General features: G+C 41.6%; 1 protein-coding gene across 2 annotated transcripts in view; it reads left to right on the top strand.

Annotated features, from left to right (window-relative positions):
• The window catches only part of gabbr1a (gamma-aminobutyric acid (GABA) B receptor, 1a), a 51,397-nt gene that overhangs the window by 13,152 nt on the left and 18,173 nt on the right, over nt 1-20,072 (top strand). For both annotated transcript variants that reach the window (XM_086114167.1, XM_086114166.1), the window contains exons 7-12: nt 704-864; nt 9,493-9,627; nt 13,124-13,294; nt 15,001-15,102; nt 16,530-16,595; nt 17,482-17,673. In XM_086114167.1, coding sequence (XP_085970293.1) covers nt 704-864; nt 9,493-9,627; nt 13,124-13,294; nt 15,001-15,102; nt 16,530-16,595; nt 17,482-17,673 — 827 coding nt within the window. The remainder of the gene's footprint in view (nt 1-703; nt 865-9,492; nt 9,628-13,123; nt 13,295-15,000; nt 15,103-16,529; nt 16,596-17,481; nt 17,674-20,072) is intronic.

Here is a 20,072-nt window from a genome sequence, read left to right as displayed (position 1 = left end):
CAGCGTTTGACTCATTAGCTAATCTTTCAGCAGGTATTGCACACACACACACGCACACACACGCACACACACACACACACACACACACACACACACACACACAGGGGAGCGATGCAGTGCAGATCAGACCCCGCTTCCTCTTCCGCTGCAAATCTTTTCATCTGTTTTCAACACGACAGCCTTACAGGAGGGGGAGATGTTGCTTGCCTCCCTTCTGCTGCTATTTCCACTCCTCGCAACTACACACACGCACACACACACGACTGCTTTCTCTCTCTCGCTCTCTCTCTCTTTTGGGGGAGCCAATGGGGTGGGGGCTCCAGCTTCTCCCAATCAACACTCTGCACCTGGTATCTCATTCGCGCCTTTTTTTTCTTTGCCTAAAAGTGGTGAATCTCACACTTGTCACCACATTTCAAGATTGATGCACAGCAGCAGCAAAGTGGCGAGATTGGCCGAGTATTGTTTTTTTGGGGGTTTCTTTTGTTAGTTTAGTTTTTATCGTGAGGTGGCTTAATGCTCAGTTGACTAGACTATGTAATTGTTGACATTTGGTTTTCCGGTCTTTATCGTCCACGTGTTGTCGAAGTGATGCCGGCGAGTCGCGCGTCTGCCCGGTGGCGCGCGCCTTTCCTCCGGGCTTCTCTGACCGTCTCCTACTTGTTCTTCTTGCTACTGCTGCTGTGCGCGCGGCCGTGCACAGGCAAGAAGAAGCTGTACATCGGCGCGCTGTTCCCAATGAGCGGCGGCTGGCCCGGCGGCCAGGCGTGCATGCCTTCCGCCCAGATGGCGCTCGACCTGGTCAACAACCGCAGCGACATCCTGCCCGACTACGAGCTGGAGCTCATCCACTACGACAGCATGGTGAGTCCCGCTCTCCTTCTGGGTCTTTCGTGCACGCTTTGTGTGTTTCGTTGCATGTAAAAAAAATAAAAATAAATAATAATAATACAAAGAATGTTTGAGGGAGTTTGACAGGTAGGTACGCCTGCACAGTCCAGTTGAGAGATAATGACGCTTGCTTTTGTTTGAGGAATTCATTTAGCTGTAGTTAGATTTTTGTTGTTGTTGTTACTATTGTTGCTCTGGTTGGCAGTTTTGGGTTTGCTACATTATTCGAGCAATTAAAAAAGAAAATTAAAGTATTTATTTTTCATTTTGTTTTTGTATATTGCTTTATAGCGAGCAGGGGTATAGATCTATTTTGGGATTTTTAAAAAAGATATCAATTTTGTACATTTTTTTGTATTTGCAGTATTTGGATATATTTTGGGTTTGTCATTTTTCTTTTGCAATGTAACTACCGGTAGTTTATTGTGATTAAAAACATTCATTTTCTATTCCGCTTCATATATAATTCAGTTATTTAGAAACCGGGGTGCCTTTTTTATTATTTTATTTATCTTTGAAACCAAAACAAAACCTTTTTTTTCAGGGGCGGTGTGGGATGTTGGGGGTTATAGTTTTGTTGTTAGTGTGGGTGAAAATATTAGAAAGTACTCTTTGAGTCATGTTTTGTCAGTTTTAAAAAAAATAAAAGTTTATGATTTTGGGGGGGGGGATATTTGAAACACATTTTTGGTTGGTATTTTTAACAACATAAGGCGGTAAAAATGTCAGAAACTTTTTAAAAATACTATTTTGTTATATTTAGAATTTTTTAATAATTTCCAATGCATTTTTTTAAATGCATTAATTTTATTTCTATAAATGTAAATGTGGGATTTTTTTTCTAGCTTCCCGGGAGTGTAAAAATTATTGGCAACCATCAAATTCCAACCACAATCATAAACATCTTTCAGTGTGCATTGAAGACAGCATTTGGCCTGTACCTAATGATGTGGCCAACCGGGCACCGTGTTGAAATGCTCTGTGACCATATAACCCATTTCGATGAACAAGTGCACACCGAAATCCAATGTGTTTCTTACCCAGATCTGCTCAAAACATGCAAATTGACAAAATTTGTGGAGGCAATGAATATTTGTCCAGTAGTAGTAGACAAACTTGTATTATAATAAACATATGGTTGTGGTGTCATATAAAGGATTTATACAGATTAAATTAAGTGGATTGTTGACACGTAGAATTGTTAAAATGTAGAATGTGAGAGTAGTTGGAAGGGCAGGAATTGACCAAGAACAGTAGAAGGAGGAGGTCAATATGGCCTTATTAGGGAATTTTAATGTGTACAATTTGGGAGAAGTGATAAAAAAATATTGACAAGGTGTTATGCGTTAGCTGAACAAGTTGAAGTTGGATTGCTTTTCGGTCAGGTTATGTAGAAGGAAAAGGTCAACATGTAAAATATTTCTTAATTTGAAAAGTGTCGAACTTGAAAAGGCATTTACTCGAATGTTTTACAAAGTCGCAAAAGTGGCAATTTTGGAAATATTGTCAAGAATTCCTTTGTGTTGGAATGTTTCAGTTGGGCTCGAAAATTTAGAGGCAGTAGGATGTCCCTCGAATGGGCAGAACAATAATAAAAATATGTTTTTGGGGTGGGGTCATACCTGGACAGATGTAATATTATTTGTCACATTTCTCCATGGCATGACGGATCGATAGCACAAGCCCCTCATTAGACGTGCCAAAAGTGCAAACGCACTTCCCACACCCATCAATCACTACTTGAAAATGTCACACGCAGAAATACAAGTGGAATAGGTCGCGATAAGTGGAATTGGTCATTGCCCCGACGTGCGTTTGTCAACAGCACTTTGAGTGGGACATACGCTCTCAGTCGCTTTACTCTGATTGGTGAGTATGTCTCTGCATTGGAATCGCAATAGCAATGTGTGTGTGTGTGTGTGTGTGTGTGTGTGTGTGTATGTGTGCGCGTGCTTGAGCGTGCGTTGGCATGGCAACAGAGTCGCTCTTGCAGCAAAGCACATCGATTCAAAATGTGTGTACAAATCAAGACGTATGCATCAATTGTGTGTTCCCTGTTCTTTTGTTGATGAATGCAAAAAGTGTGTGCGTGTGTGTGTCTGTGTGTGTGCGCCGCAGCGAACACCAACCTAAAGAAAAAAAAACATTCCATGTGCAGTTTCCACGGCGATCGGACGACAGAATGGCTGTCGCCTGCGGTAGGACATAAACACACACGTGCACACACTTAAACGCACACATTTCAACGCTCAAACACACTTATGCGCGCACACCGTTAAACAAACACTTGAACACGTATAAAGTCTTGAATACAAAGTGCAGCAATATAACATACACACTTATGCACTCATAAACACAGGGAGAGCCACAGGCACTAAACCGAGTCCCCTGACATTTCTACTGTCCGGACCGAAATCAAAGGTCACGCGGCAGTGATTACATTTGCAGAAGGCGCAATCGAACGTTGTCATCGGTTATTTCGCCTCCTCTGGCATGTACTTGGTACAATTAAGCACATGCTATACTTAACCCTTTGAGGGACAGCGGTTACTACAGTGGACAGCTTATCATGTTATCGAGTTACAGGGTGCCTGAAAGGGTTAAACACACTTAAACGCTCATATAAACTGAAACACACATACACTTACAATGTCACTTACACTCGACCACAGACAAACACGCACGTTCACGCGAATTTGCACGCATTAAAAACACACGCTCATGCGGAAAGAAACATTCACGCATGTGTTGTCTCCGCCTGGTCACTTAGTCATTTGTGTAAGCAAGGGTGTGTAGGCGAGTAGAGGGGAGAACTGCGTGTTTTCCACCTTTTGTAAATTGACAAAGTGGAGTTGAGGTGGCTCGCATGGCAATGAGCGCCTTAGCCAGGATTCATTAGCCGCAATATTTCCCTTCCGGCTTATCATTGTCGTCTCTCACAACCAGGCAAATATTCATCTTGTGGGATGAGGACACTCGTGCCTCAGCATTCAATTGAAGTTGAAAATTGAAGCCATTAAGTAAAAAGAAATGAAATGGTGTATCTCAATGCTTGAATTTCAGTATTCTCTACTATTTTGTTGGCCCATACGGTTTTAATATGAGGGATTGTCCCAGCATTCATCCAAATACATTTTATATGGTTTATAACAATAGGTCGTGTGAAGGCTTGTCTCTCAGCATTTATACTCAACAGTTGTGTGGTATGCTTGATTCTCACGACAGTATTCTCATGTCATAGCTTGATGACGCACAGCAATAGTCTCTCAGCATTCGTGCAGATAGACATAGCCGAGAAGTACAACAGGATTTGTGTAAATGCTCGTCTTACAGTAAAGTGGTACCTCTACTTACGAACGTCTCTCTTCACACGAAATTTTCTAGTTACAAAACGCCTCAACAGGAAAATATTTACGAAAGAAATTTCAAGATACGAAAGGTAAAAATACAGTGTGAGCTGCTACTTGCAGTTCTGAGTTTCCTGAACGCAACATACATAGCTGCTCTGTCATTGGCCACTACCAAGCATCATCCTGGCATCCCATTGGCTAAAAGGGACTGCTACTGTATGTGTCTATGAGTGTAGATAGATGGATCGACAGATTGATCTCTGTCGATACAACGTCCTCGTCATTTGTCCCTCGGGCCATGAGGCGTTCCGATAGTTTTACGTAACAGATACGGGCATTTACATGGGAAACGCGTCTCTACTTACAAAATTTTCTACTTCAGAAATTTCTTCCAGAGCCAATTAGTTTCGTAAGTAGAGGTACCACTGTATTTATACACATTTGTTGTCTTGCGAATATAAATTTGAGAACAGTATATTGTTTCTATTGTTATGCAAATATTTTGTCGACGTCGAACAGTATCAATGCGAGGGCTCATCACTCAGCCTGCGGCCCCCAGACCCCGGCTGATTTTCAGATTTTTTCATCACTAGCCACTCTCATCCCTGATATTGATGGCGGTGCGGGCACCCGCAGCGGCTCCTCTTGTTGTCTTGTTTTCTGGTTGAGAGGGAGGAAATTTCATCTGTGCTGTATGTTGCACATACAGCGCATTTGACAATAAAGTTGTACTTGACTTGATATGAAAATTTGAAGTTTTGGTACACATTTGAGCAAGTCTCGTGGAAGTTGTCATCTTTGATTTGCGTTTGCGGGCCACTTAAAATGATGTGGTGGCCCCCGGGCCTTGAGTTTGACGCCTGTGATTTACAGGGTGCATGAAAGGGTTTCGGCAATTCCAAACCTTGAAACAACCGCTTCTCGAAAACCGACAATGCGTCAACTCATACAAACAGAGCATACAACAATCGAGAATTAAACACTGTGAATGTAAACATCAAAATGTTCAACCAACCCATAAAGTGACGAAAATCATTTACCTTAATGGTAACATAATAACACCAAACGTCTTGGATGAGCTCCTGTTATTAATATAATGCCGGTAGTTGTAAAACAACTGCTACTGAACACGAGTAGCAAAACATACAAATCGGGACACGAGGTCGGGAAATACTTGAGTGCACTCAAGTGTGAAGCATCAGGCTGCGTGTCACGCATGCAATATTCCTGAAGCCCAGTGTTTAATCCTCCTGTGGCAGGGGTAGATCGGTGTATCTTTTCCCCGGCTATTGAGGCCACAGCACCTCTCGATGTACATGGATATCCGCACATGCTAAGACACCCGTACACACGGCAGCCGATGGCCGTTGCCATGGCGATATCAAAGCCCAGACTGCCAACTTTGATGAATTATTAACAGCGACACAGCTAGACGTTGCAGATGCCGCGTACGGATGCGGTGAGATAGGATGCTTCTGAAGCTTTGTTTTCATTGATGGGCACGACCCCCCCCCCCCCCCCCCCCCCGCAATGTGGTTGCCAGTCAGTCAGGTGAGGCGCCGCAAATGATTAAGGGTTAAATCGAGGACGGTGTACCATGATTGAGAGGCAGTGGCTTTTAATAGGTGTTTCACCCCCCCCCCCCCCCAAAGTATTCTTTTTTCCTTCCCAAGTGTTTTCATGAAATTAAGATTTTTGGGGGGTAGGGGAAACCCCAATTTCATCAATTACATTATTTTTGGTTAAAACAAGATGGAGTTTTTTTTTAATGAAAAAGTCTCACATTTTCAATACTATTCATATTACTTGAGTGAAGTTTTATTTTTCAATACAATATTTTTCAACCAAAAGTAGTGGTTCCCCCCATGAAAAAAGTCTTCATTTAATTGAGAAAAAGTCATATTTCACGTTTTATTTTCTAATGAGCAATAGACAAAAAGTAAAATAAATGATTCAAATGATTGAAAAAGGGGCGGCCCGGTAGTCCAGTGGTTAGCATGTCGGCTTCACAGTGCAGAGGTACCGGGTTCGATTCCAGCTCCGGCCTCCCTGTGTGGAGTTTGCATGTTCTCCCCGGGCCTGCGTGGGTTTTCTCCGGGTGCTCCGGTTTCCTCCCACATTCCAAAAACATGCATGTCAGGCTGATTGGACGCTCTAAATTGTCTCTAGGTGTGAGTGTGGGCGTGGATGGTTGTTCGTCTCTGTGTGCCCTGTGATTGGCTGGCAACTGATTCAGGGTGTCCCCCGCCTACTGCCCGGAGATGGCTGGGATAGGCTCCAGCACCCCCCGCGACCCTAGTGAGGATCAAGCGGTTCGGAAAATGGATGGATGGATGATTGAAAAAGTAATTATTTTTTCTACAAAAAGTAGCATTTTTTTTAAGAAAAACAATTCTTGTATTTGACACGTCATAATTTTACCAGTCATTTTTTTCTAAAAGATCAAATAAAATATACATATTTATTTGAAGTATTTGAAGTAATGTTTTGTCAACAACAATTTTTTTTTATTGAAAAGTAGTTTTCAATCTTTTTTCATGTTAAAAAAGGCATATTTACGGTTTCGAATGAGAAAAAGTGAAATGCTTTCAATCAAGAATCATGTGCTTTCGACAACAAAAAATGCTCTTCCTCCATTGCCCTCCCCCGTTTCCCCTTCAACATTCCCCCACCCCACCCCCACACTTAGTTTTAATTGGCAGCGGTGACGCACTATTTCTCGCTTGGTTGCTGGTCAGCCAGGCGGGACTCGGCAAGTCGTAATTAAGGGTTAAATGAGGAGCATAGCACCGTGATGGAAAGGCATCCGCTCTCCCCACAGGCCCTTATCTTAACACCTCGTGTTTCATATATATCATCATTAGAGCCTATTAGTGGTGTCTTAGCAACTTCGTGCTACGTAGGAGATGTAGCTGAGACAATTATTTATGACACGCGTGCGTTTGCATGTGTGTGTGCGCGGTCATTTTTACGTGAAAATGTCAAAACACTTAGACGGGCGTGGTGATGATGACATTAAAGTGTTCTTCATTAGCATTTGTCGCGTATTAAGATTGTAGATTATGACTTACACTAACGACGGTGAACTCCAGTTTATTGCAGTGGGATATTTTCCACACACATCCAGTATGTATGTCGACACTCACGTACTTAATATGAATATTTTTGCATGAACCAATTGTAAATCCCAAGCTGCGAGTCTGCACTTTGCAGCTTTGTTGACACAAAGAAGCCTGCACAGCTTGATTGCGGCCGTCGAGCCCCAAAACCACCCGTGGGGAGGAAGTGGTTGTAGGTGCTTGCCGCCTCGCAGGCTTTGCGAAAATTGCCGCGTCTGGTTTGACATCAAAACTGCAAAGTCAATGCTAATTTTGTTAAAAATTATTCGTTTACACTACAAATGGCTATGTTGGCCTTTTTGACGGACTTAGCGTTTCCAATCACGCATTTCCTGTGCAGGTGTGTATTGTGCTAAAAGTGTATGTTTTTTTTTTTTTAGAGGTCTGCAACATGATTCCCCTGCCAAAACTCATTCAGTCACACCTCCTAGAAAGTTGAACAAATGAGCTGCTGCCTGACATCAGTTAGATTGATCGACATTGGCGGACACGTCTATCACAGGCATGTCTCAAGGATCCGTGACACAAATTGAACGGGAATTCTGCCATTTTGGTTTGAAGCAGCCATTTTGTGTGAATTTCAGGTCTTGTGTATGCCTTTCACATTCAATGCTAATGGCAATGCTATACATATTTTTTTACCCCCCTACATCGTCTAATGTGGGCGGCGGATGAGGTATTTGATGTTCAATTCAACCCTCGTCTATGATAAATGGGGTGTGAAGGCCCGTTCATCATTTCAATTATTATGCTCATTTCAGCCAGTTTAGGTGATCAATGTGAATCAAAAGTGAGCACTAGTATGTTTTTCCATCAGCTCATTATATGACGCAGTTGCTTCCTTTTGGCATGTGCATATTGCCACTATTTGCACTTTCATTTGCTTTCCTGCCTCGGGTGCTGTTGACGCTGCGGCAAAGTCCGAAAATTACGATCTCACATTTTTTATTTATTTATTTTGTCGTCGTCTCACGCTGTGCTTCTTGCTCGCATTCGAGGACGTCGTTTTCACTCGTTAGCTCAAACGAGACAGTGGCGGCGAGACAACCGTCCTGAATTAGGAGCCCCGTCACAGCCCGCTGATTGTTTGTGACACCCGTCAGGAGAGTCTCTATTGTGTTTGCGAGGCCTCCGCGGGGCTGAATCATCACACGTGTCAGGACAGTTTAGGAGTGACGGCGGCAGGCGGCGGGCGACCGATCATTCCTGCCATGCTGTCGATTACACTGAAAGCGTATCAAACTCAAATTCAGTAAACCTCCTGTGAATAATTGACGCTCCTCATAAGAATTTTTATAATTGTCTATATTAATAGTTAAAGATGTAAATATACCACAAACGAGGATCCAAAAACCCTCGAATGGCCTTTCAATGTCATCTTGCAACATTAATATTAAAAATAAATGACGTAAAGACGAGATTTGGAGAAGAATGCGATTGCACAAACTGTAAGCGAAACAGTTTAACATTGTTTGGAATGGGTTTTAAAAAATGTCGAAATGAGAGGATTTTTACAAAAAATCTAAATGTTGCTTTTCTTTTGAAATTTTGAAAAAAAAATTGGTAGGGATAAGCTAAACAGTGTGAATTGTAATGGTTTGAATAGGTCAAAATTATGTAGAAATGGAAGGGGGATGCATTGTGGCTTTTATTTTGAAATTTAGAAAAAATGTGGTTGGGATAAGATGAACAGTTTAAAGTTGGAACCGTTTAAATGGGTCAAAAAGTAGAAATTAGGGGGGGAAAACAAAAATCAAAATGTTTCTTTTCATTTTGACATTTTGAAAAAAACATCTACAATTGGAATATGTTTAAACTTGAAATGCTTTTTATTTGTATTCATGCTTTTTTTTTTTGTTTTTGGGGACAATGGAAATACGTTCAACAGTGTAAAGTTGGAACAATGAGGAAAAAAAAATTCAAGTTAAAAGTTTAAAAACCCCAAAGTGTAATTTTTGGCTTTTACTTTGATATTTTCAAAAAAATGATTGCAATCTGAATGTGTTGATCTGATTAAAGTTGCAACGATTAGAATGACAACTCAGAACTTTGGACATTGTTAAAACCTGATATAGTGGGGAGACACTGTCCATCCACACTCGTTCTCCTCATGCTTTTTCATGTCCTTCCAGTGCGACCCAGGTGAGTCCACCAAGCTGCTTTACGACCTGCTGTACACGGAGCCCATCAAGATCGTGTTGATGCCCGGCTGCAGTGGCGTTTCTACCATCGTGGCCGAGGCGGCTCGCATGTGGAACCTCATCGTGGTGAGTTCACCGCTCGTGGGAAATAAGATGGAATTGGACTGTGGGTACAGAGCTGGGGGGGCTGAGGGGGATAAGTCAGACATGTGCAAGTCATAAGCAAGTCTTCAAGTTTTGAGCAAGTTCCCTGTGACTGTGACCCTTTCTTTCTATGAAATCGCTCTCCTGAAATCGAATGAACCAAAGTGTTTAGATTTCGTATCTTTGACTGGCCGCCGTTTTCACCGCATACTTTCATACGTTGTCAGCTGTTGTCGAGCGTTTTGAGTGATTTTTCAAGACCCAGAGAATCCTCCAAGGCTGGGACCGCTAGCTCCCTTCTTGCGAGCTAGCTAACTGGCTAGCTCTTGTCATTTGACACGCTTTGGTGGGTTTTGCTCAACTTTCTCCCTTCCATTCTGTCACGGTCGTCGTCCACCATAAGGACTGTCTCCTTTCCGGCTTTTGGTTGTGGCGCTGCCTTGAACATTCGTGTGGTTCCTCGAGCTCAGCTATCAGATGCTAATTGCAATTGTCTCAGTGAAGCGGTCTGAGCTTCCGCTGAGCAACCGAAAAGTCAATTAACTAGCCTGTTCTTGAAGAATCATGGCAGACCACATCTTTTTTTGTGAATCAATTTAGCTGTTGAAATGTAAATTATATCCAAAGTTTTGTCTCCTCGACAAGCAATTTACTTCACTTCTTTAAACCATTTCTGTTGTTTTCTCAATGACTTGATTCTTTTGCCACCCGGAAGTGCGCGTGACGGGGACAATGCATTAAACAAAAATGTACTTTACATGGATTCAATTTGCAGAGACGTTCAGTTGGCAACGTTGTCAAACTCAAACGTCATGGCTGTTTATTGATTTTGAACGAGGCAGCTCCACAAAAGACCCTGATGATGACATAATACCACAAGACAAAGCGTATTGTCCCATGTCGCATACTGCTTGTCAACATGTTGGGTTTTATTCCCCCTGGTTTTGGCACCAAATTCTATTTTCCATCTTCTGTCACTTGGCTCTCCATTAACTTTGTCTGATTGTCTTCACTGTTTCTGACGTTAGTCATGGAGAGCGATGGCTTCTTGTGGTTAGCATCTGCCCCTCTTTTGTCCTTCTCAAAGATCCGTGATTCTCATGTTTCTGCCTGCAGGCAGTGATGGGAAGTCAGGAAGCACAAATATTATCTGTATCTGTACTTTTGATTACCGGATTTATATTTCTGGCAACTTTTTACTTGTACTCACGACAGATCCAGTATGTGTAAAACTGTTCCGGTTGCACGTGTCTGCCTAAATGTCTGTCTAAAAAGATGACACTGTTGTCACTTTCCTAAATTTAAGAGATCAGTGCAGTGGTGGTAAGTAATAAAATATTTCTTTTTCAGTGTAATGACTAACAGATGCATATAGATGGCCGGGTTGCATAATGTTCTAGTTGAAATCAGCACAGCTTTTGAGGTGAAGATAAAGATCAGTGCCAAGTCGATTATGAGGAAGAGGATTACAACAAGTTAGACAAGTTTAGCAACCTCACAACCCAACAAAGTATGCGTTGTGGTCCTTTTGTAGAACGTGTGTGTGGTGACTGAGAAAAGATGACACAAGTCAAGAAGTGAATAGATGATGAAGTTCAACTCGAGCCGTGAGGTGATCTGCGTCGCTCATGGCACGTTTCTTAGTTGTGTATCGGTCAATTATTTTGCTATCAAAGGCAAAGCATGGCCTGCCACAGGAGGTGCTACGACAGTTCTACACGGCAGTCATCGAATCAATCCTGTGTTCTTCCATCACGGTTTGGTTTGGGGCCGCCACAAAAAAGGACAAAATCCGACTTCAACGGACAGTTAGGACGGCGGAAAAAATCGTTGGCACCGCCCTACCCACTCTTGAGGACTTGCACACTGCAAGAATCAAGACAAGGGCACGGAAAATCCTCCTGGATCCCCCGCACCCTGCCCACCACCTTTTCCAGCTACTCCCCTCAGGCAGACGCTACAGATCCATGCGCACCAAATCCAGTAGACACTTAAACAGCTTCTTCCCTCTAGCCATTAACTCCTTAAACAGTCACTGACATAGTCACTCTTCTTGTACTACAAATACTGCTACTGGTTACTCTAAAATGGTTCAATGATTTGTTGTTTACGATGATACTGATGCAGCGTGTTATACCGGAGACAAATTCCTTGTGTGTTCTACATACTTGGCCAATAAAGATGATTCTGATTCTGATTCTTTCTCAGCCTTGTTTTGTTTCATTCTGTTTCTTTTTTTATAGTTTGTGGTGTCATAAAAGCAACAAAAAAAAAATACACTGTATGTTTCTTTTCACTAAAGGTTTGTTTTCTCCAGTGTTTGGTCAGTAAAGTGATGGGGGTTTTTTTGGCGAAACCAGCCCACATTCGACTGCTGATTACTGAAAATGGTAAAAGCTTGAAACAAGCTTTTATTTCAGGTGAAATAAGAGAGTCGAGTTCCCGTGCTTATACTGTATTGTCACCGAACGAAATATTCTGTGAGTCACAATGCTCGAAAGCATCTGGCAAGAAACGCAAATCTGCTTTGAAAACGACTGCCATTGAATGAGTTGATATATTTCATACTCTATTTTCTTTACTTGAGTTGAATCAGTACTTTTACCAGCAACCCCCCCACCCCCGCCGCTATATACAATATTTGTATTTCTCTTCAAGTAAAGAGCGTGTATACTTTTGCTACCACAGCCTGCAGGTGCCTCTTTTGTAACACAGGCAAAGAAAAACCTCTGGTTCCTGCTGGATCAAAAAGAGGGTATTAATCATTCTCGTTTTCACTCTTTTAATGCGATCCCGTGTATCCGTTTCTAAAAGCACTGTTGAGCATTGATTGCCGCTTGAGGGCTGAAGGCGACCCGATGAGTTAGAATGAAAAGATTTTGTTTGAGGTTTAAATATTGTGCTGAATGGCCACCGTATTGGAGAAAAAAATCTGACCCGGAAAAAAACCTATCACATTGAAATCATATCTTATCAAAAATATGAGGTCAAAATTGGACAACCAAAGTGATACCGCACCACCATTTTAATTGACCCTAATTAAACAAATAAACAGACTGCAATGACACCAGAACCTCCTTGATGGAGATCTGAACTCTCCTTGTCATCTCTTAAATTTCTCTGCTCGCACCTCCAAATAGTCTGAAAGCATCTTTGTTCAAATTTTCCATCACTTAGATGCCATTAGATGAGCATTATCTACTCGCTGCACTCTCAGGGATGTGTCATTACTATTATTGTGATGAATTACGCATTGTCCACCGTGCCTGACATCCATCACACAGGAAGGAGGGAACGTCTGTAATGGTTTCCTAAATGCCACCTTTCTCATTTTCAAAGAAATCTGTCGAGGTTTTTTTTTCCTTCCACTTGTCACCGTGAGACTAATTGTTTGAAACATTGAACGTTTGGCATTTTAGCGATGCCCCGCCTTGCAGACCTCTCTCTCCAAAGTTTGTTTTGTTCGTCTTCTTCACAGCTTTCGTATGGCTCCAGTTCGCCGGCCCTCTCCAATCGCCAGCGTTTCCCCACCTTCTTCCGCACGCACCCGTCAGCCACGTTGCACAACCCAACCCGGGTGCAGCTCTTCCAGAAGTGGAAGTGGACCCGCATTGCCACCATCCAGCAGACCACTGAAGTCTTCACCTCAGTCAGTACCTCACATCACCCCACTGTAGACCCCCCTCACAAGTTGAATAATTAAACAAGTGGACTAAAAAAAAACCCAACCCAAAAAAAAATATATATATACAGTATATATATATATATATATTATATTAAATAAATAAATAAAGAGGGCAGTTCGGTGGGCCAGTGGTTAGCACGTCGACCTCACAGTGCAGAGGTTCAATTTCAGCTCCGGCCTCCCTGTGTGGAGTTTACATGTTCTCCCCGGGCCTGCGTGGGTTTTCTCCGGGTACTCCGGTTTCCTCCCACATTCCAAAAACATGCATGGCAGGCTGATTGAACACTCTCAAAATTGTCCGTAGGCGTGAGTGTGAGCGCGGACGGTTGTTCGTCTCTGTGTGCCCTGCGATTGGTTGGCAACCAATTCAGGGTGTCCCCTGCCTGCTGTCTGAAGACGGCTGGGACAGGCTCCAGCACCCCCCGCGACCCTTGTGAGGATAAAGCGGATCGGAAAATGGAATGGAATAGATAAATAGATCAATAAATGTATAAATAGATAGATAGTGTACTTTAATGTTGAGAAATTGAACGGAAATCAACCAATGAACATTACACATTGCTTGTGAATTGTGGTTCAGCAGAACTGTGTTAAAAAAAACAAAAAAAAAACAAGAACATGGCCAAACTGCATGCTGACAAGCCACAAAGCTTCTGGGAGAATGTCCGATGGACAGATGAGACACGCTTTTTTTTTTTTTGGGCAAGTCACATCAGCTCCATGTTCCCAGAAGCATACCAGGGAATAAACAACATTGTCCCCACTGTTATGTTCTGAGTCTGCTTTGCTGCATCTAGCACATATGGTGTCTTCAAATCTGTGCAGGATAGAATGACAATGTGCTGCCCAGTGTCAGAAATCTTGGCGTCAGTTTGCAGGTCAAAGGTGTTGCAACAGCAGAATGACGTGACCAAAACCCACAAGTAAAACCACCCCATGGCCAAGAGAAAAACATTGGATTATTCTGAAGGTCCCTTCTATAAATCGTAACCTTGCTCAGAGAGTCTATTTTTTTTCTTTGTGTGCGTGTGTGCGTGTGCGTGTGCGTGTGTGTGTGTATTTGTCAACGGCACTCTTCAATTCTGGAAATTACTCTTGTTGTATTTCATCATGGAAATTGTATCCTGTTTTTCGGGAACAGGCTAAAGTTATACTCGGGTACCACGACTGTATTTGGAAGAAATGTTTGAATGCAATCACAGGAAAATAACGAGCAGGCAACCAAGCAGTCATGTTAAACCACAAATGGATGCTTGATTTGGTTCATGTTTTAATCACTTTCTTGATATGGTTACAATGATGTGGTTTGCTTCATACTGGGTTGGTTTAATTAGCCGTTGAGCGTCTTCTTGGTGTTTGTTTACCGCTGATGCCGTGTTGCTCTTTCCAGCGATCACTCATGGTAATTATCGGACTTCTTTTTCAACACGTTTGTCAGAATATTGGTGGCGAAAGCACATTGATCGCGCCGCGCATTTCTCGCAGACGCGGCGGTCAATACGGAGACGCTTACTGTGCGCCGCTGTAATGGAGGTTAATGATCCGCTTTTTTTCACCACCGCCGCTCACGGTTTTTAACTTTTGTCTCCTTATCCGGCATCTTCTTGAAAGTTAATTCCTATTCCGCCTTTGATGTTTTCCCCATGTCTTTGTTTTCATCTGTCCATCAGACCCTGGATGATCTGGAGCAGCGAGTCAAGGAGGCCGGCATCGAGATCAGCGTTCGCCAGAGCTTCCTGACCGACCCGGCTGTGGCTGTCAAAAATCTGAAGGTGCTTTGATTAAAAATTCACCTCAGCTGTCAACCAGCCCTCCTCTAGCGTCAACACCCCACCCCTGCCCCCCCTGCCCACCAACATCCTCTCTTCCAGGCACTCTCACATCACTGCTGCAAATATCATTAGCATGGACGCCAGTTGGCAGAAATTAATGTGCAGTGTTAATGAGATGATCCTGAGCTTCTGGAATGCTGAAGATCAACGGCTTGTATTCGCTTGACGTATTCATTTTGCATTCGTTTTTACACTTATCTCTCAGTGTCTGATATGGTACTAAAACTGACCTGCTTGAGGCAACGATTCTATGACACAAGGCATCTGTACTGAAAGAAAATACAATGATGATGATGAAGCTCGGCTAGTTGTAGGAGTGATTAAGAGGCTTTGCAGCCCTTGTTCTCCCAACCGGAAAATTTGCCATGATCAAAGAACTTCACGTAGTACCTGAACTGGCCTGCGAGAGGAAGCAATGAGCCGCAGGGGATTCTTACTCGGGGAAAATCTGACCTCGGGAAAGTCTGAAGAATAAGAAGCTAGACTATACTTTAAGAGTCGTTCATGTAACTTGGCATAGTGGTTATCTGAGCTTGCTAGAGAACGCTGGTTTAGCAGGTCTGCATATCTGTGTTTGGCGCGATCTGGTGTAGTACCTGGATTGACATGCGAGAGACAGTAATGCGCCGCAGGGCATCAAGACAATCCAAAATTACAGAAGAAGGAGCTAGCATACCGGCTAATATAAAGTAAGAAAACATGCACATCACACGTTTGTTGATTCAATCTTTTCGTTATTTATTTATTCATTTTTATTAATAAAATATAAAACGATTAGTAAAATAAACAATTTTACACGTACTGCACATTTAATGTTTCGTCTTGATTTTATGATTGGTTTCTTTATGGTAAATGTCAAAATACAAAACATTTGGTAAAAGAAACTATTTTACATCGACCACCACCATTTTTTGGGTTAATTTATTTCCTATAAAAAATAAATAAAACAATATTAGTAAAATGACCAATTGTATGTGTACTGCAAATGTAAGATTTTTATTCAAAACAGTTGGTAAACAGTTGGTGTATTTATTGTTGATCATAATGTCTCAAAAATATTTTTTAGATTTCACATACCCGGTAATTTAAGTAACTAATTCAATTAATTTTAGAAAATTCATTAAAAATGCAATAATAATAATTATGTCATTATTGAAATAATCAATTTTACATATTTTAAAACATTTTATTTCATTATAATTTCACATACACAAAGATGTTTTTTTTCTGTCGTCATCTACAAATGATCTATTCCATCCGTCAAATACAGCCCTGAAGAACGACATTAACCCTTAGTCACAACCTTTTATTTTTTTTCATTTTTGTTTTTTGATGTTGGTCTAAAAGTATTTCTGTCTTGTTCTCAGCGTCAAGACGCCAGGATCATCGTGGGTCTTTTTTACGAGACCGAAGCTAGGAAAGTGTTTTGTGAGGTGAGCGCCTGTTTTTCTCTGCTCAATTAATCCCAATACACTCAAATTCCCCAGACTTTACTTTTGCACCGTGATGAATCAATGGAATGACATAAGGTGACACTTATTCATTTATTTTATTTTATTTTATTTTTATCAGATCCTCATACATTGAGGGACTTCATTCTCCTCTCAGTACCATCACTATCACGTTGCAAATCTACAAATTACTAATACGGTACAAAAGTGAAATATAGCGGCACACAACAGTGCCATTTAGAGTGAACCCTCACATATTCTCAGTTCTCTATTCATATATTCACAGATTTGTTTTTACTAAACCTATCCTCTTTTATTCACACTCAACTATTCGCTGCTTTTGTGCTCAGGCATCTTGGTGGCAAGAAACTACCGGTATGTTCAACTGAGTTGAGAAGCTTCATTCAGACAAAATTAGTGCATTGCCACCATCTTTTGGCATCTTGGTGTCAGGAAATGATTTTGAAGTGAGTTGAGGAGCTTCATTTAGAGCTTGCCCCGTCTGGTGGCTTTGGCTACACAACTGTCATGCGATTATTATTTTTTTGGGGGGTACTCCGGTTTCCTCCCACATTCCAAAAACATGTATGGCAGGTTAATGGAACACTCTAAATTGTCCCTAGATGTGAGTATGAGCGCAAATGGTTGTATGTCAATGTGTGCCCTGTGATTGGCTGGCAACCCAAAGGCAGCTTGGGTAGGCTCCAGCACGCCCGCGACCCTTGTGAGGATAAGCGGATTAGAAAATGGATAGATGCATGGATGTCGTTTAGTGCTTTGACCCAGCACAGAAGGCCTTGCTGCCCTTGACCACCACCGCTGATGGACCTTGACGCTCTTCCCTCCCTTCTACGGCGCCCCTTTGCAGGTGTTCAAGGAGAAGCTTTACGGGAAGAAGTACGTGTGGTTCTTGATCGGTTGGTATGCTGACAACTGGTTCAAAATCAAGGACCCGACCATCAACTGCACCGTGGAGAACATGACGGAGGCCGTGGAGGGTCACGTGACCACCGAGATCGTCATGCTCAATCCCGAGACCGTCCGCGGTGTTTCTAACATGGTAGGCGCAGCGAAACACTATTTTGGTTATCTTACCCTATTTGTTGTCGATCATTACTTTTTAGATGCGTAGTGAGATTGAGGCCACAATATCCTGCTTAACCTATACTCACTACACATTAGAGCAGCAGAATAAAACAAGGGAAACTTATTGGATAGGACACTATAATGAATAGGGAATGAAAATGCCACAGTTTTTCTGGAGATTTTAAATGTATATTCATTCATTTTGGGGGGGAAAAAAAAAGTAGGCAAAATAGGGTGGGTTTATTTGAACATACCCTTCAGCCCTTTAATATCCACATATTTTCTGTATATCTTATCGGTTCGTGTCGGCTCGTGGGTGAGTTGGAACCTATCCTAGCTGACGGAGTACACCCTGGACTGTCAACAACCAGGGCACCTTTTAACATCTAAATAAATTTTGCCAACACGATGGAAGAATACATCAATTTGGACAGCCTGGTCGCCAAAGTCCATTATCACCTGGAGGTTTTTTTATTTTATTTTTTTACACGCCGATAAGCACCGCATTGTTAATGCTGTGCCGTTAACGTAGTTTATTAAGGTTGTAGTCAGGTCCGGCCCCGGGAAGAATCGCCACTTTAATTGGATGGTTTGTCGTAAAATGTATGACATTATCATTAATATTATGATACTCGGGCAGAATTTTAATGACTTTGCTCTGACTTTGTCCTCCAGTAACAGTTTGGAGGATTTGTGACCTTTAAGGCGGCCAAATGAGCACAGAGATTGTCTTCTTAGCAGTATCACCGAGGAGATGCTCTCTCGTTAACATTAGCCCGAGGTGCCGCTAGCTATTATGTTTGTGATTTTTCAGAGAGTAAGACTTAATTCCGTTGACGAATGTCACATTTTATACATCTGCCCATAAAGTCGTATGACAGCCAACATTAAGTTTAACATTGCTCAGGATTCGCCTTTGTTGGAAAAAAGGACTTAATTCAGATAATAATAATAATAATACATTTTATTTATAAGCGCCTTTCAAGACACCCAAGGACACTTTACAATAACAAAAAACACAAAACAATACGGCTTGAGCAGCGGCAGCCAAAACGCGCCAGCGTTCACTCAACCCGGAAGTCAGAAAGCAAAGTTAATATGACTAAGTTTATGAACCCTGATGATGAGATTATGTTCTTGATTAAAACTTTGCATATTCATTTTTCAAAATTCAATCTTAGTATAAAAAGATTTTGCGGCATGATGGTCGACCGATTCGCACATCCGCAGAGGTTGTGGGTTTGAATGGTGTGGATTTTGCATGTTTTGCCTGTACCTGCAGATGATAAATATCACATTTTGCTTGCTAACTAACATTGGCTGTCGGGGCTGCTACTAGCCTCATGGGTCCACAACAAACAAAAATACATTGTACATATAATAATATACATTTTACATTGTGATTTGATCACTCATATTATTTTAAGGTACGGCTTACTATTAGCATTGTTTTCTCATTTTCTAACATTTTTTCAGTGATTTGTTTACTGACATTTGCCGTAGGCGCTACTCGCTATTAGACTTGTGCGTTCTTGGAAAATATGACTTCATTTCGATTATAAATATCACATTTTATTTGGCGGTCTGCAAGCTAACATTAGCGATAGGTGCCGCAAGCTAGTATACTTCTGTTATTGCTGAAAGTAAGACTGATGTGAAGATTATCACTCTATATTTTTCCCTTGATATTTTGCACTGTCGGGAATAGTTTCGCCGCACTCTTGCCAATGTGAAATTCATTCAAGTAATTCATTGTCATGTAAAAGTGTTTGCTTGCACACATGATTTAGCCTCAGTGTTTAGCCAACGATAAGTATTCTGAGCGTTTATCAGCAATGTTTGCTAAATCTCCCCAACAGAAGGAGGATTTCCCCTCGAGGGAAAAATTCACTCTCGCCTATTCAATTTTTGTTGTTTTATTTTATTTATTTATTTTTGTCAGCATTTTCCTTTTGCTCATCTCCGCACTGACATAATCTAAAGCCTCTGAAGAGGGGTGAGCATTTAGCTTTTTTCTAGAAAAGCTAAAGGCCAAAAAAGTAAACAAGCAAAGAGTGCTTTAACATTTTTTCGTAAATATGTCAGTATTGTTTTCCTGTTTTCTAAATTCCATAATCAATTTCAGCCCTGATCAAAAATTCTGTCATTTTCAGGATTGTAAACTTTAAATGCCAGGTCTATTATTTTGAATGATGTATTATTTGTTAACCCTTGGGCTGTTTTCAATGTTACTCTTTTTTTTTTTTACCCCGGTTGATGGCCAAAAATGGCCACAGAAAGGTGTAGTTTTAAAGAATTTTTGGATGTTATGTGCTCCTTCTACTGCAAACATTTGTAATAGTATTTATTAAGTTAATTACTCTTTTTTTCCAG

Source organism: Hippocampus guttulatus, chromosome 6 (genome assembly GCF_054856545.1).
Source record: "Hippocampus guttulatus isolate MCC_2025c chromosome 6, RoL_Hgut_1.0, whole genome shotgun sequence".
Taxonomy (NCBI): domain Eukaryota; kingdom Metazoa; phylum Chordata; class Actinopteri; order Syngnathiformes; family Syngnathidae; genus Hippocampus; species Hippocampus guttulatus.
This window is presented reverse-complemented; position numbering and strand designations above follow the sequence as displayed.